The following is a 13105-nucleotide window of genomic DNA, read 5'->3' as shown; positions in this document are numbered from 1 at the left end:
AAGCATTAAATGGCTGGAAAATGACATTCTTCAGAATAACGGATTAGTAGCCTAAAAGATACCAAGATTAGGGATGATTTGAAGAATGTACAAATACCAACACATTACCTGCTAATTAGTTCAGATCCTGATCACACACACACACCAGATATGTAAATCAGTCTGCAGAGTGTCTCCCTGATCTCATTAGGCTAACAGGTAGCTGCTAATGGCCTCATTAGTGTGAATGCTACTAAACCATTTAGCCAACATGAGCCTGAGTAAACCTTTTAGCACCGTTGATGGCTGAACTCTACAGCAGAGCAATAATCTTTTGCTTCATATAAGGAATGATTTAATTAGCAATGCAAGATCACATGTGTGATTTCTTCGTCAAGTGTAAAAAAAATCCACATTTCAAGCACAATGTGAGAACTTTCCAGTTTAAATGTAATTGTTTCTAGGTCTGCAAGGCATCAGTACTTTATTTTATCATAAATATATAGCATTTTTCAACATGCACAGTGTAAATAGTTGCTTTATTGTGTGTATATCGACTAAATTTAACATCCTGGCCTGTTGGAAGCTGAATAAATTGCAGAATGCAACTCCTGAACACCCCCTATAATCCAGTCCAGTCTGGTCAGACAGTCTTCCTCCCCTGCAGTCAGACTGTTTGAGCCAACAGGCGTCAAACTCTGCCTTCAGGAAGAGCCAAATTAAAGATTAGAGGGCCTCGAGCCGATGTTATTGCTAGTCCTCTTTCCCATGATTCTCCTTGTTGGTCTGCGTTTGTTCTTATTTCCTCTCCTCCCCACCTCCTTTTGATATCTTTCTAGAAGGTAACTAGCCCGTCTCCGTGCTGTCGTTGTACTTTCTTTTTTCTCTCTAATCACTTTGTTGCTTTTTCATGCCATGCACGGCAGCATATTTATCCAAGATAACAGCTGGGTTTCCCCTCACTTTGTGGGTGATGGAGGATAATTGCTACTGGTGAGCGTGTATGTGTGTTACATTCTGCTAAGTAGATTGTTCCTGGCTGCACAGTTGCTGTTTGGACGGGAACACAAAAACAACGTGTATGTGTGTGGCTCTAAATGAGAGAATGACAGTGGTTGTATGAGACATTTTGCCTGAGCATGCCTGTATTTGCATAGAAGAAACAAGTCTGCAGCAATCCTGACCACCAGCATCCTGGTCTGTGATTCCTGAGAAAATATTGCAGCTGTTGTAAACATCAAAACAAATATCACGACCTGTTTGAACCCCATGTCTTTAAATATGTCTTCAATTTTTTTTCTCCATTTGACACCGTTACTTACGTAATGAAATAATGTTTTCATAGAATTTACTGGATTTTTTTTACTCACTAATTCAATCATCTATCTAATTTTAACTGTTAATTTTTCCAGCATTAATAATTTATTTTTATCTAAGAATTGGCAATGATTTTCCCCCTTCTTTTAGCTAACTGCTGGGACTGTTTAGCCATTATTTTTGGGAAGCTGTGGACTGCAACTATTTAGCTGCTCCTTTTACCTGCCTTTGTCAACATTCATTTACTTTGTTACTGTTAGCTATTTTAACAATGCACCTAGAAATTTCCAGCCTTTATCCTTTCTATTACTTTTAGTTAATTGCTTCAACATTTATCTGCTTTAGTTATGTGCTGTTTCCATTGTCATACTACTTTTCTGATTTTACTATTTAGCATTTGCTTGTTGCTACATTTTGGTATTACTTGTAGCTAACAATTTCAACTGCTAATCATAGGCATTAAATTTAACTAGAACCATTTATCTATTAAATATTAGTGAACTTTTTTAACAATGTGCCTAGAAGTTTCAAGCATTTATCAATTTAGCTACTTTTAGCTAACTATTTCAACCACACCTTTGATCACATCCTTTTAGCTAAAACCATTTATCCTTTATTTGTAGCGAAATATTTTAACAATGTATCCATTTCTTTTTGCTAGTCATTTAAACTTTTCATCAATATCAACCTTAGTTTAACCACTGCTTTTAGTTATTTACCACTTTGTCCTTTTGTTGTACCTTTTCAGCAATTTGCCTGTTACATTTAGCCAAATATTTCAGCCATACATATGTTAACCTCGAAAATGAACAGTTTATTGTTTAGTTGAATATTACTTTTGTCTATTTCAACTTATTTTAGCTGTTTAGAGCCTTCTGCCTGCTTGTTAACTGCTTTTCACATATGCGATAATAACACATTGTTCAGGTAACTGCCTTAATTTTGTAGCTCTTTTCTTTACTGCCTTTTTGTCTTCTTGTTGGAGTTTGAATTAAAAGCAGCAAAACTTTAGCTGATTGAGGAAGAAACTAGATCAAATGAAGATAAGAGAACACAGATATACAAATTTAGACACAGTTCAAGGAAAGAAATAGAAGCTTTAAGTCTGATGCTAAAAACACAAGCAATTGAAGATGAAACAGCTTTTTATGTTTGCTTAGTTAACAATTCAGTGTGTCCAGGGTGAGATGCTGGTTCTCTCCGTCTGTCTGCTCAACTGTAATCCTAAGTAATTGTGTTTAGAAAACACTTGAGCTGCAAGACTTCCTCCCTTTTAGAAGAGAGAGCCACAAAGGAGAAACCTGAGCCAGGGGCGATTCTTTATCTGTCGCTGTCTCTCTATTCTTGACTAGCTGATTTTTACATGACCTGAGTTTGAGCACGCCTTTGATGAGCAGAGCTCATAGTATGTGTTCAGTGGCTTTGAATTTGCGTACACTATACTTCATTGTGTGTTTTTTAAAGGATACTATAGAAAGATAATCACTAAGAGGCCTATAATTAAGGATTCTGTCATACACGACTGCTCTGAACTTGCCATTTGCACTAATTACACTAAACACAAACATTTTTAAATAAGAATACTATGCTTTTCCATTACGGTGGCACCGTGAGTGGTTTCTGAGCAAAGGGCCAAAAGTAGCCTAATGCATGTATCCTTTAAACATGTAAAGGTGACAGCAGAGTGAAAGTAGAGGAAGCAACTATGAAGTTTTTCCTCAGGAAATGGAGTCCATTTCCACTTGGCTCAGGGACAGAACCGGAATTTGTCCTGCGTAAGCTGAGCAGGTCAAAAATAATGGAGTATAAAGGCAGAGAGCTGCAGGACGCTGCCTTTTACAACACCTGCAGGAGCAGAGACAGGAGGAACCACATGAATATTTGCAGTAGTTTGGCTTAGATGCAGTTCAGGGGTTTTACTGTGGAAATCAAACCAAACTTATCTAATCTAATGAGATATAGGATTAGGAAAACATGGTGTTGTTACGCCAGAGTATGATAATATTACTTTAAAAGCTACTTTTTTTCTTACTGTTCAAAAAAGCTGTATTTCACAATATACAGTCATGGAAAAAATTATTAGACCACTCTTGTTTTGTTGTTCATGTTGTTCAGTGTAATGCCTGGTACAACTAAAGGTACATTTTTTTGGACAACAAAAATTGCTCATAGGAGTTTCATTTAAGAGCTGATATCTAGACATTTTCCATGGTTTTCTTGATAATAACCAAAATCCTTTAAGTTCTTACATCAATAGCTATGGCAATATACTGCCAAAAACAGTGCTGTTAGGCGTTCCATGTTTTATTTTGGGTCTGTTTTAGTCACATGATACACACAGGAGTTAGTACTTGACTGCATAACCGTTGTTTTTGATGACAAGAGTGGTCTAATATTTCTTCCATGAATGTATATACATAAAGAGAGAAACTTGGACATGATGGCTGTTTACTGAATATAGTTTAACATGACCTCACTTCAGCAGCCCCCAATGGCTAAAAAGAATCTAAAAAAAGCTAAGTGGGTAAATAAAATGCATAAATCCAAATTAAATCAAAATCAATACGTGGATTTTTTAGCTTTTAGTGAAAAAACATAGGACTGGGGGGTTTGTTTTGATAGATTCATACTAATCTGACATGTTGAAGTTGCTATTTTATTCATTAATGCATAAAAATAGCACCAAAGGATCTAAGCTAAGGGAAAAACAAATTCTCGAGCAAAGTTTCTTTTTCTTCTTCTTCTTCTTTTTATTGTCCTCAGCTGCTCTCAATTGCTCCCATCGACTCCCATCCACCTGTACATTACCATAGGAATGACTGCAGGGAAGGACTACCTTATGGGGCCTGTTGGGAGGAGGGATCATTAAGGAGCATGTCCTTTGTTGACTCCCAGATTAACAGGTTGCTGAGATGGGCCTAGAATGAGTCACCGCTTCACACATTTGTGCTCGTGTAAAACATGCAGAGACCAAATCGGGACGAATTAATGATGTGTGAGAGGCTTGTGTCTGTGTTTGAAGAGGCTCCAGCGAAACTGTGGGGGATATTAGAATTGTTGAAGGGGTTTAAGGGCACCCAAACCTGTTTTTACATCTCAAAATGAATCATACTTTTTGGATTATTAAAAAAAAACGCACACACACACACACATATATCTACGCGAGGAAAACACATCGAAGTATAACTTTAAGTATGTTTTAGGCACCGGAGTTCTGACTGTTCGTGTCGTTAGTTAGGTTTAGTGTCGCCCCCTGTACCTGCTTCAGAGAAAATGTTGGTTTCCTATGCGAGCCAAATGAGCTAAATCTCTGTGGTGGAGGTGAAGTCGTAAATTTTAGACACTTTTATGTCCTATTCGTGAATGAAAACGAATGAAAAGTGTAGAAGGTTGGAATGTTTATGAATGACTTTCTGGCAAAGTTTAAAAAAAAATAAAAAATTCAAGAAGTGTGTTTCACTGGCGAGCAATAAACAGATTATATCTATTCATTTACTCACAACAAATGACGTACAGGCAAATTCTTTGGTGAGATTTCTTATTGCAGGGAGAAGCAGAGAGCCACACCTCCCGGGCTGCGTAAAGGAGCTATAAAAGACTCCGTCAGCACTGTTGATACTCACATCCTGAATCCTGGAACGCTCCTCGGCCAGTTTTCGGGAACATACGCTCTATGGACACAGAGGACAGCGTCTTCTTGGAGTTGTAAATTCTTGCTTCTTTCACACAGAGAAGGTGGACATGGCTGTGGCTGAAGCACTGATGCCAGCTGTGACATCGTTCCCGAGCGTCAAAGCGATGGACAATGTAAGTGAAAATTGTGTTATGTTATCATTTTTCTATCCTAGATTTAGCTCTGGTTGCTGTTAGAGCTCGAATGTATTCTAATTTCGTGTTTTCCGTTTCCTTTGCAGCTGTGCAGTGTGGAGGAGTGTGTGCGGAGCGGCGCAACAGGTGGCGCAGACAACCCGCTCATCGAAGTGGAGTTCAGCATCGTGCAATCTCCTGCTTTACCCCCCAAAGACGACGACGAGCTGGGGAAATTTGTGGACATCGAGTTTATTTTGTCAAACACCATCGGTGCTGTAAACATCAGCAACAGCAATGGGGATATTTCACCGACACAGCAGCAGCAGTACGCGTATTCCCTGCCGGAGTCGCCGGAAAGCTGTGGCGGCGCTTCTGTGCCAGAATGCAGCGACCATCCTCCCACTCATCTGGCTGCTCAGGGCTACCATGGCGCCGTAAACTTTACAGACTCCAGCCCGGTGCACAGTCTCATGGCGGAGCTTCTCACGCCTGAGATGAGCTTCCCCGGGGAAAGTTCACCGGACAAGGCGAGAGACGGGAGGGAGTACACCGAATTGCAATCTTTAAACCACATTCCATCAGCTCCTGCTCATCACCAAGTGGCCACGTCGTCTCCCCCGGCTGGATACAAAATCAAAACCGAGCCCGGGGATCAGTCTTGTATGATGGCTGCTGCTGCTGCTGGGAACTTTATGGAACAAGTGTATGACAAACATCAAATGCGCGCAATGCATCCAGCAACTTTTACGCACCATCAAGCTACGGTTCCTGGTGTGTTGCAGGGTTTCGGTGCGCACCATATGCAGCACGCCTCATCTCAGGGACGCACGGACTGCCACTTGGCGCAAATGAACTCTGCCACGAGCACTCATCATCATCCTAATCAGCACCATCTCCAAAATCAGTACCCGCCATATCACCAGCAGTACGTGCGCCAGACTGTGCCACAGTTGTTGCCACAGTACAACATGCGCAGAGAGCCGGCCCACGCTCACCAGCAGCACCATCCGTCTTCTCTGCAGGGAATGATGCTCACTCCTCCCTCGTCGCCATCCTTGTTGGAGTTTTACGGGCACGACGAGGCGGGATGCATCAAGCAGAAGCGGGGCCGCAGGTCGTGGGCCAGAAAACGCGCCGCTACGCATAACTGCGAGTTTCCAGGCTGTGGAAAAACATACACTAAGAGTTCTCATCTTAAAGCGCACATGAGGACGCACACAGGTGAGAAAATGTCTGAAACCAGAATATATCTCCTTAGAGTTTTATCGTGTTGTGATAATGTTGTGTTCATGCACTGCCATTCGTGTAATCTAACTAAACTCTGTGTTTGTATCTCTCAGGTGAGAAGCCCTACCACTGTAACTGGGAAGGCTGTGGCTGGAAGTTCGCCAGGTCAGATGAACTGACCCGTCACTTCAGAAAGCACACTGGACACAGGCCTTTTCAGTGTCACCTCTGTGAACGTGCCTTCTCTCGCTCAGATCACCTGGCTCTCCACATGAAGAGGCACATGTAGGCTACGCTGCGCTCACGGACACTTCCATCTGTCCCTTCTGCATCATGATCAGCATCCCAGAAGAAGCATCAGCTGTTCTGATAGCTGGCCACAGAAAGACTGTAACGAAGCATTCCTCTAGGGGCCTTAGTAGGTGTGTGATATTTTGGCAGAGAGTTTAAAGCAACCATACTGTACTTTGCAGCATTTGAGGTTATACATTTGTGATGTTCATCATATTCAGCAGTGTGAAGTGCCTCCAGTGGTTGTTGTGCATATCTGAACATATAAGGCTAACCCTTACTAAGTTATAGTAGTTTAGTATTTAAGACATTTCCTCACTTTGTCTTTAAAATAAGTTATTGGTTGCTGGTGAGTGCCTTAATAAGACTGCTTATTTGTTCACTGTGGGCAGGACCCAGACTTTTGCAGATTTACATATGTAAATAGTATTTTTTTTTGCCATGTTTACATCTCATGCCTTTGATACTACATAAATCAGGTCAGGGTTGTAATGAAATCTTTTTACTCTATTTTTTCTCAAGGCTGTTGATATAGACGACAGTATGAATTTTTTTATATATATATATATATATATATATATATATATATATATAGAGAGAGAGAGAGAGAGAGAGAGAGAGAGAGAGAGAGAGATATTTGCTACAGACTGTAGGCTAGGCCTATATTTCAGACGTTCAGGTACTATTGTTCAGGATCCCAGATGACCGACTTTAATTCAGATGTTATTTACAGACACAAACGTGTACTTTGTTGTTTCTCTTTTTTCTTTTTTTTTTTTAAGAATGAAGAAATCCACTGCAACTGATGGTTGAACTGCTGTACTTGAAACAGAAATGCAATTGTTTTTAATTGCGCTTAAGGGCTCCAAAATAAAAGTACTTTTGCATCTACATTATGTCTGCTGTTGTGTATTTTCCCACTTGCACAAGTCTTTTATTTCTATATCTGCTTTGAGATTTTACAGGTTTGTTCATGATGTTTCATTTCAATATTTCCTAGTGCTGCCTGGCCAATCCCGCATGTTACCACAAAAGACAAGACAAGAAGTTATACTGTAGCTCATGACAAAACTTACAGTTACAATGCAATTTAAGATTTTGTGATCACATATTCTCCTCATAACAACTCTGTGCTGTTTATTGAAGGGGGTTCATCCTTATTCCAAATGAAACTGCGAATGTTCCATATTTTTATATTTTTTTCAGGGACTTTGCGGTATAAAAATGAGAGAAACTGAACACGTTTGTCATAATTTGCACAAGCTGCAGCTGTGGTTAAAAGTCTTTGGACATCACAAGATCTATAATTAGTATACAGACATTTTTTTTAATCACTGAGGGAAATTGAGCAGTTAGTGGTTGCCATCAGGTGCCCAGAGAAAGGTCTTGCTGTGTGAGATTAGGTGCCTCAGAAGCTTTGCAACACTGTTTATGAAAGACTGCCCTCTAGTGGGTACCTCGAGGAATAGGCTGTCCAGTAATTCACAAGTGTGCAGTTTACTCGTGTTCTTTCTCATGTTTCATTGCTTCAAACTGGAATAAGCTTAAGGCGTTAAAGTAAGCTGACTGTCACCTAATTGGTTGTACTGTAATGTTGGATGATACTTCTCTCTCTCTTATGTACTAAATTGCTCTATTTCTGCAGAAAGAAACTTGGATACAGCAAGCAGCACACTGAAATAGGGATGAAAAATTCACAGAGTTAGAGTCACATGTGAAAAGTGTTTTGGTCTCAAGAAATCCAATACAAAAGGCACACAGAAAAATACTAAATTAACACAGAAACTAGACATGTTTTGTCCTATAGCATATCAAGGACAAGTCACATAGCACCACTGCAGCTCTTCTGGTCTGATAAGAGAGAGGTTTTCTTTCCCCTCTTTTATTGTACACAATAAAAGAATACAAATACTACAAGTATGTTAGAATTCTGAATACCACCATAAATCTGCATGTGTGTATAATATATACAGTAATACTATAGTATAATGTAATTAGTAGTAATTTAATAATTGATTGCTAATTATTTGGATTAGTCCATAAAAGCTAAAGACACACATTTCTGATACTGATTTGAGTTTTTGAAGTTATTCTTGTCTTTTGATTTAAGTTTGATACATGTAGAAAACCGTCTCCTGTAGAGGATGCATTTCTTTGTCATTCCTGGATTTCTCCACTAGGTGTCCTTCTTGGTTTAGTTTCCACCTGTAACTGAACAGCCTCTTAACATCTGCTAACTGGGTTTGCTTGCTGTTTAACTCACAACACTTGTCATCTGTGTGAGAGTTCAGGCTGTTTGAGTTCTTTTGCAGAATTTGTGCTTTTTGTCTTTTTATACTAATAGACACAGAGACAAAATTACAGATTTTGCTATTCTGATTGGGCAGAGCAAACTGAGCATAACACACCGGTAACATACCCTTAACCCTTGTGTTGTCTTAGGGTCAAAACGACCCGGCCACTATGTTTAATAGCAGAGAAAAAACCCTAAATGACCTTTTTTCAACTTGAAATTCAATGACTTTTCCTAAAGTGACCCCAACATTAGAAGAAGTGAAGCATTGTCTTTGTTAGTATTTTCATCAAAGCTCTACACAACCAGTGGACAAAGACTGTCTTAGGGTCATTTTTGGCTCAGCAGTTAAAATCACACTCACAGTGGACTAAACACACCTACATCACACACACCTCTAGAACCACAAAGACACACACAGACACACATGCGCATGTACTGTGCAACTACACTACCGTTCAAAAGTTTGGGGTCACCTAAGCAATTTCATGTTTTCCATGAAAACTTACACTTTTATTCATATGGTAACATAATTGCACAAGAGTTTTCTAATCATCAATGAGCCTTTCAACACCATTAGCTAACACAATGTAGCATTAGAACACAGGAGTGATGGTTGCTGGAAATGTTCCTCTGTACCTCTATGGAGATATTCCATTAAAAATCAGCTGTTTCCAGCTAGAATAGTCATTTACCACATTAACAATGTCTAGACTGTATTTCTGATTCATTTAATGTTATCTTCATTGAAAAAATGCCTTTCTTTCAAAAATAAGCACATTTCTAAGTGACCCCAAACTTTTGTGTCACTGCCCCACTCTTCTTGGAAAATCTCTGCATACTTTTTCGTTACTAAGGTTAGCCACTAACAGAGAAAAGCAAGCAGACGACAATAAGAACAGAGAGTCACGTAGTGCCTCCTGGGTAATTATGTTTATTTGGGACCATTATTAATCTCCCAGTAAACCTGATATGGAGCTAGTAGCTTGTACAAACTGCCTCTGTGTAGGAAAAATTCACAGTATGCTACAGAGTCCAACACAATAGTGCTGGTAATGCAAAAGAGTGAGTACCAGCAACTTGGAGAGAATGTTTTAGTGTTTCTATATCTGATTTTGAAAGCTCAAACTGCCTGCCACACGTTCACTTTCTGAGCCATTCTCCTCATCTTTTGGCTGGAAGTTTGACAGCCTTTGGAGAAATGCCAAATTAAATTTCAATCCGAGTGTACCGGAGCATTCAGTCCTTATCGTTCTGTATACAAATCTCCAGACAAGGATTAGACTTATCTTCTAAGCAACATGTAGAGAATAATAGTTTGCAGAAACAGCCTCTAAGATTCTGTTTTGCATAAATATTTACCATATGGAGAAACAATAAAAGTGGAAAAAATGGTGCAGAGAAAGGTGTGCTTCAAAGCCTGCTGCTGCTAATATCGTCTTCAATCCGGAAATCAGCTGATTAGAGAGTCAGTTTCAGACATGGCTGCACCATCCAGTGGACACTTTGGCTCACTAAGTGTTTACTATCACTGTAACATGACAGTCTGGGAATTAATTCCCAGCATCCACCTGCCAGCCAGCTTACACTGCACCCAGTCTTAGAAAGGCTGCTTCATGCTGATGTCTTGAGCTGTGCCCAGTTGAGTATCATGGGTAATTACTGGTAAGTGTTCTCCAAAATCTGACGAAGACTGTTCCAAAGAGTTTTTGTTTTTTTCAATCATTCTTGGAGAAATTTGCCTTAGGAGCCACTATCAGGCCCAGTTGCCCCTGAGAACACCAGCATCTGCACCATGTTAAATGGTGATGCTGATGTGGGGGGTGAGTTATAGTCAAAGAGTAAAGATGCTGAAGTATCTCAAAGCTTTCTCCACAAATGAGAGTTAAATGGAACTTGAGATTGACAGACTGATTGTGCAGCATCAGTAGTAATGCAGGCGCTGTACTGGAACGTTGAGGTAGAGATGGAGCTGGATCAAAAAGTAAAGCTTTCGATTCACTCATCAATAAATGTTTCACTTCTCATCTATGGTCATGAGCTTCGAGCAGAGACCCAAATAATGAGGTTGCAAATATGAGCAGCTGAAACAAGTTTCTTTATAGGATGTCTGGGGTCACACTGAAAGATAGGGAGGGAGCTTGGAGTGATGAGTTGAGGGTGTCTGAAAAAACAAAAACAAACAAAGAAACTGAAAGCCATCATGAAAAGAAAAATTGATCATGTAGGAATCAGTTAGTGATATTTTCTTAACCACATGTCAGAACACAGAAAACAAAACATACTATATATTTTTTAAAATATGAAATACTAGATCACAATAATGACAAAAAGTTATTCAATAGGTCTGAAAGCTAAAAACTACAATATTGGTAGACAGTCTAATTCAAGTAGAACAGAGTTATGGAGTTTCAAAATGGTTCTCCAAATACACCAAAATCAAGTATCTCCAAAATATACTGTTTTAATATGGGCATATTTTTCCTTTTGAACCCACAATTTAAAAAAAAAAAAAAGTTTATCTCTGAAAATATTGGATAAATCAAACCAAAAAATTGACAAAATCTTAATTGTTTTATTATTAACTTTCTGAATATCCATATGTTTTGCTATTTTATGCTTTTTGTGCTAATTCCAGGCTGGTTGAGCAGAAATTCTTGTAAAATTTTGATGATTTGACTTGGGATGACTGTGTGTCTATCTAGAGGGCAGTTACAAGCAACAGCTGCTGTTGTAGCCACACCTATTAGAATGACTTTACTGTTTAGTTAGTGACACCCTTCTTGGGAGTTTGAATAACACTTTGGTATCTGATCCATTCTGAAATAGGAGAATTCTATAGAGTTTTGAGTCCTAACACAAACAACAATGCCAAAAGTCAATCTCACAGGGATTATAGAACAAAAGAAATGTGATGAGCAATATTTTAAATGCAATATATTTCTAAAATCAACTATATGATGCACTGAAGCAGTCTGTAACAGGACCGTGTGACTAGTTCACATCAGTATATTAGTATTCTGTGTGAGTGCATTTATGTGTTGTCAAGGAGGCAAAGCTATGTGTGCCCCTGTAGCTTTGTTTGCATAACCCAAGGGATTCTGGGTTTTGTCAACTGTCACTAGGTCAGAAGTCATACTCCACAAGCAGTGAGTGAGTGCCTGGAACTGACCATAAAATCCAACAGTCCAAATATGTAAATAAGTCTGCTTTAACGTATAGCTGCTTGTTGCTTTAATTATAACATCAGTGGAAGTCAAACATCTGTGAGTCACATATAGAAACTTACATTTTGAAGGGGCTTTTTCTCAAACATGCCACACCCTAAACACTCAAATATTATCTTTATGGGTCAGACAGAGGGCATGGGAATACTCCTACTTCTACAGCAGACAGGAGAAGTAACTTTCAACTCTCTGAAAATGATTTTAGTTGCAGTATGAACTTGTCATAATGATATAGAGAATGAAAATGAACCCAATAAAATCTATCTGGACTATTCTCATGTCAAATTCCAGTGCAGACATACCTATGTGGGAAGACACTATCCTGTATACATTCTGTGTTTATACAACATCACACATGATCCTGTGGTTTCCACATATAGAACAGTCACAGTACAGTGAATGTCAGCCGGTTATCAGAGACTAAACATGGGTTTAAAGCATGTTCAGTCGTCCGTGTCCTTCACAGTTGTTGTGTTGTATTTGTCAGCTGGAAAAACTTGCTCTCCACATGTTGTAGTTATTGTTACTATTCTCTTAAACTAAAAATACTAACCTTAGTAAAACATAACCTCTTTCTTATGAAATCATTACTATCTTTTCAAGAATGCAAAAAGTTAATGGCAGCATCAGTATCTTAAAGCTGCACTAGTCAATGCTTTTCTAATAACAATTCATCAGATGACTAGATGGAATACAAAAATCAAGTCAAAAGTTTCTCTCCTGAGCTGGTGGAGATGAAACAAGAGCTAAAAATTAGACTGAACTTTGCGCAGACTGTTCTTTTTGAACAAAAATGATGGTGATTACATGTCTGTACAAATATTTCCTGCATGAAGTGGCAATAAAATAACAAAAAAACTGAATAATGCAGCTTTAAATTGTATATAAATACACTACCAATCAAAAGTTTGGACACACCTTCTAATTCAATGTTTTTTCTTTATTTTTACTACTTTCTACA

The 13105-nt window shown here is 38.9% G+C and overlaps 1 protein-coding gene across 1 annotated transcript; it reads left to right on the top strand.

Moving 5' to 3' along the window:
* The first annotated feature begins 4906 nt into the window (after window positions 1-4906).
* klf17 (Kruppel-like factor 17) lies at window positions 4907-7517 on the top strand. Its single transcript, XM_023291884.3, has 3 exons — window positions 4907-5103; window positions 5211-6327; window positions 6447-7517. Exons 1-3 carry the CDS (start codon window positions 5038-5040, stop codon window positions 6620-6622), a joined length of 1359 nt encoding a protein of 452 aa, XP_023147652.1. The 5' UTR covers window positions 4907-5037; the 3' UTR covers window positions 6623-7517.
* The last annotated feature ends 5588 nt before the right edge of the window (window positions 7518-13105 follow it).

Source organism: Amphiprion ocellaris, chromosome 10 (genome assembly GCF_022539595.1).
Source record: "Amphiprion ocellaris isolate individual 3 ecotype Okinawa chromosome 10, ASM2253959v1, whole genome shotgun sequence".
NCBI lineage: Eukaryota > Metazoa > Chordata > Actinopteri > Pomacentridae > Amphiprion > Amphiprion ocellaris.
Note: the sequence above shows the minus strand (reverse complement) of the source record. Positions and strands in the feature narration are given on the sequence as shown.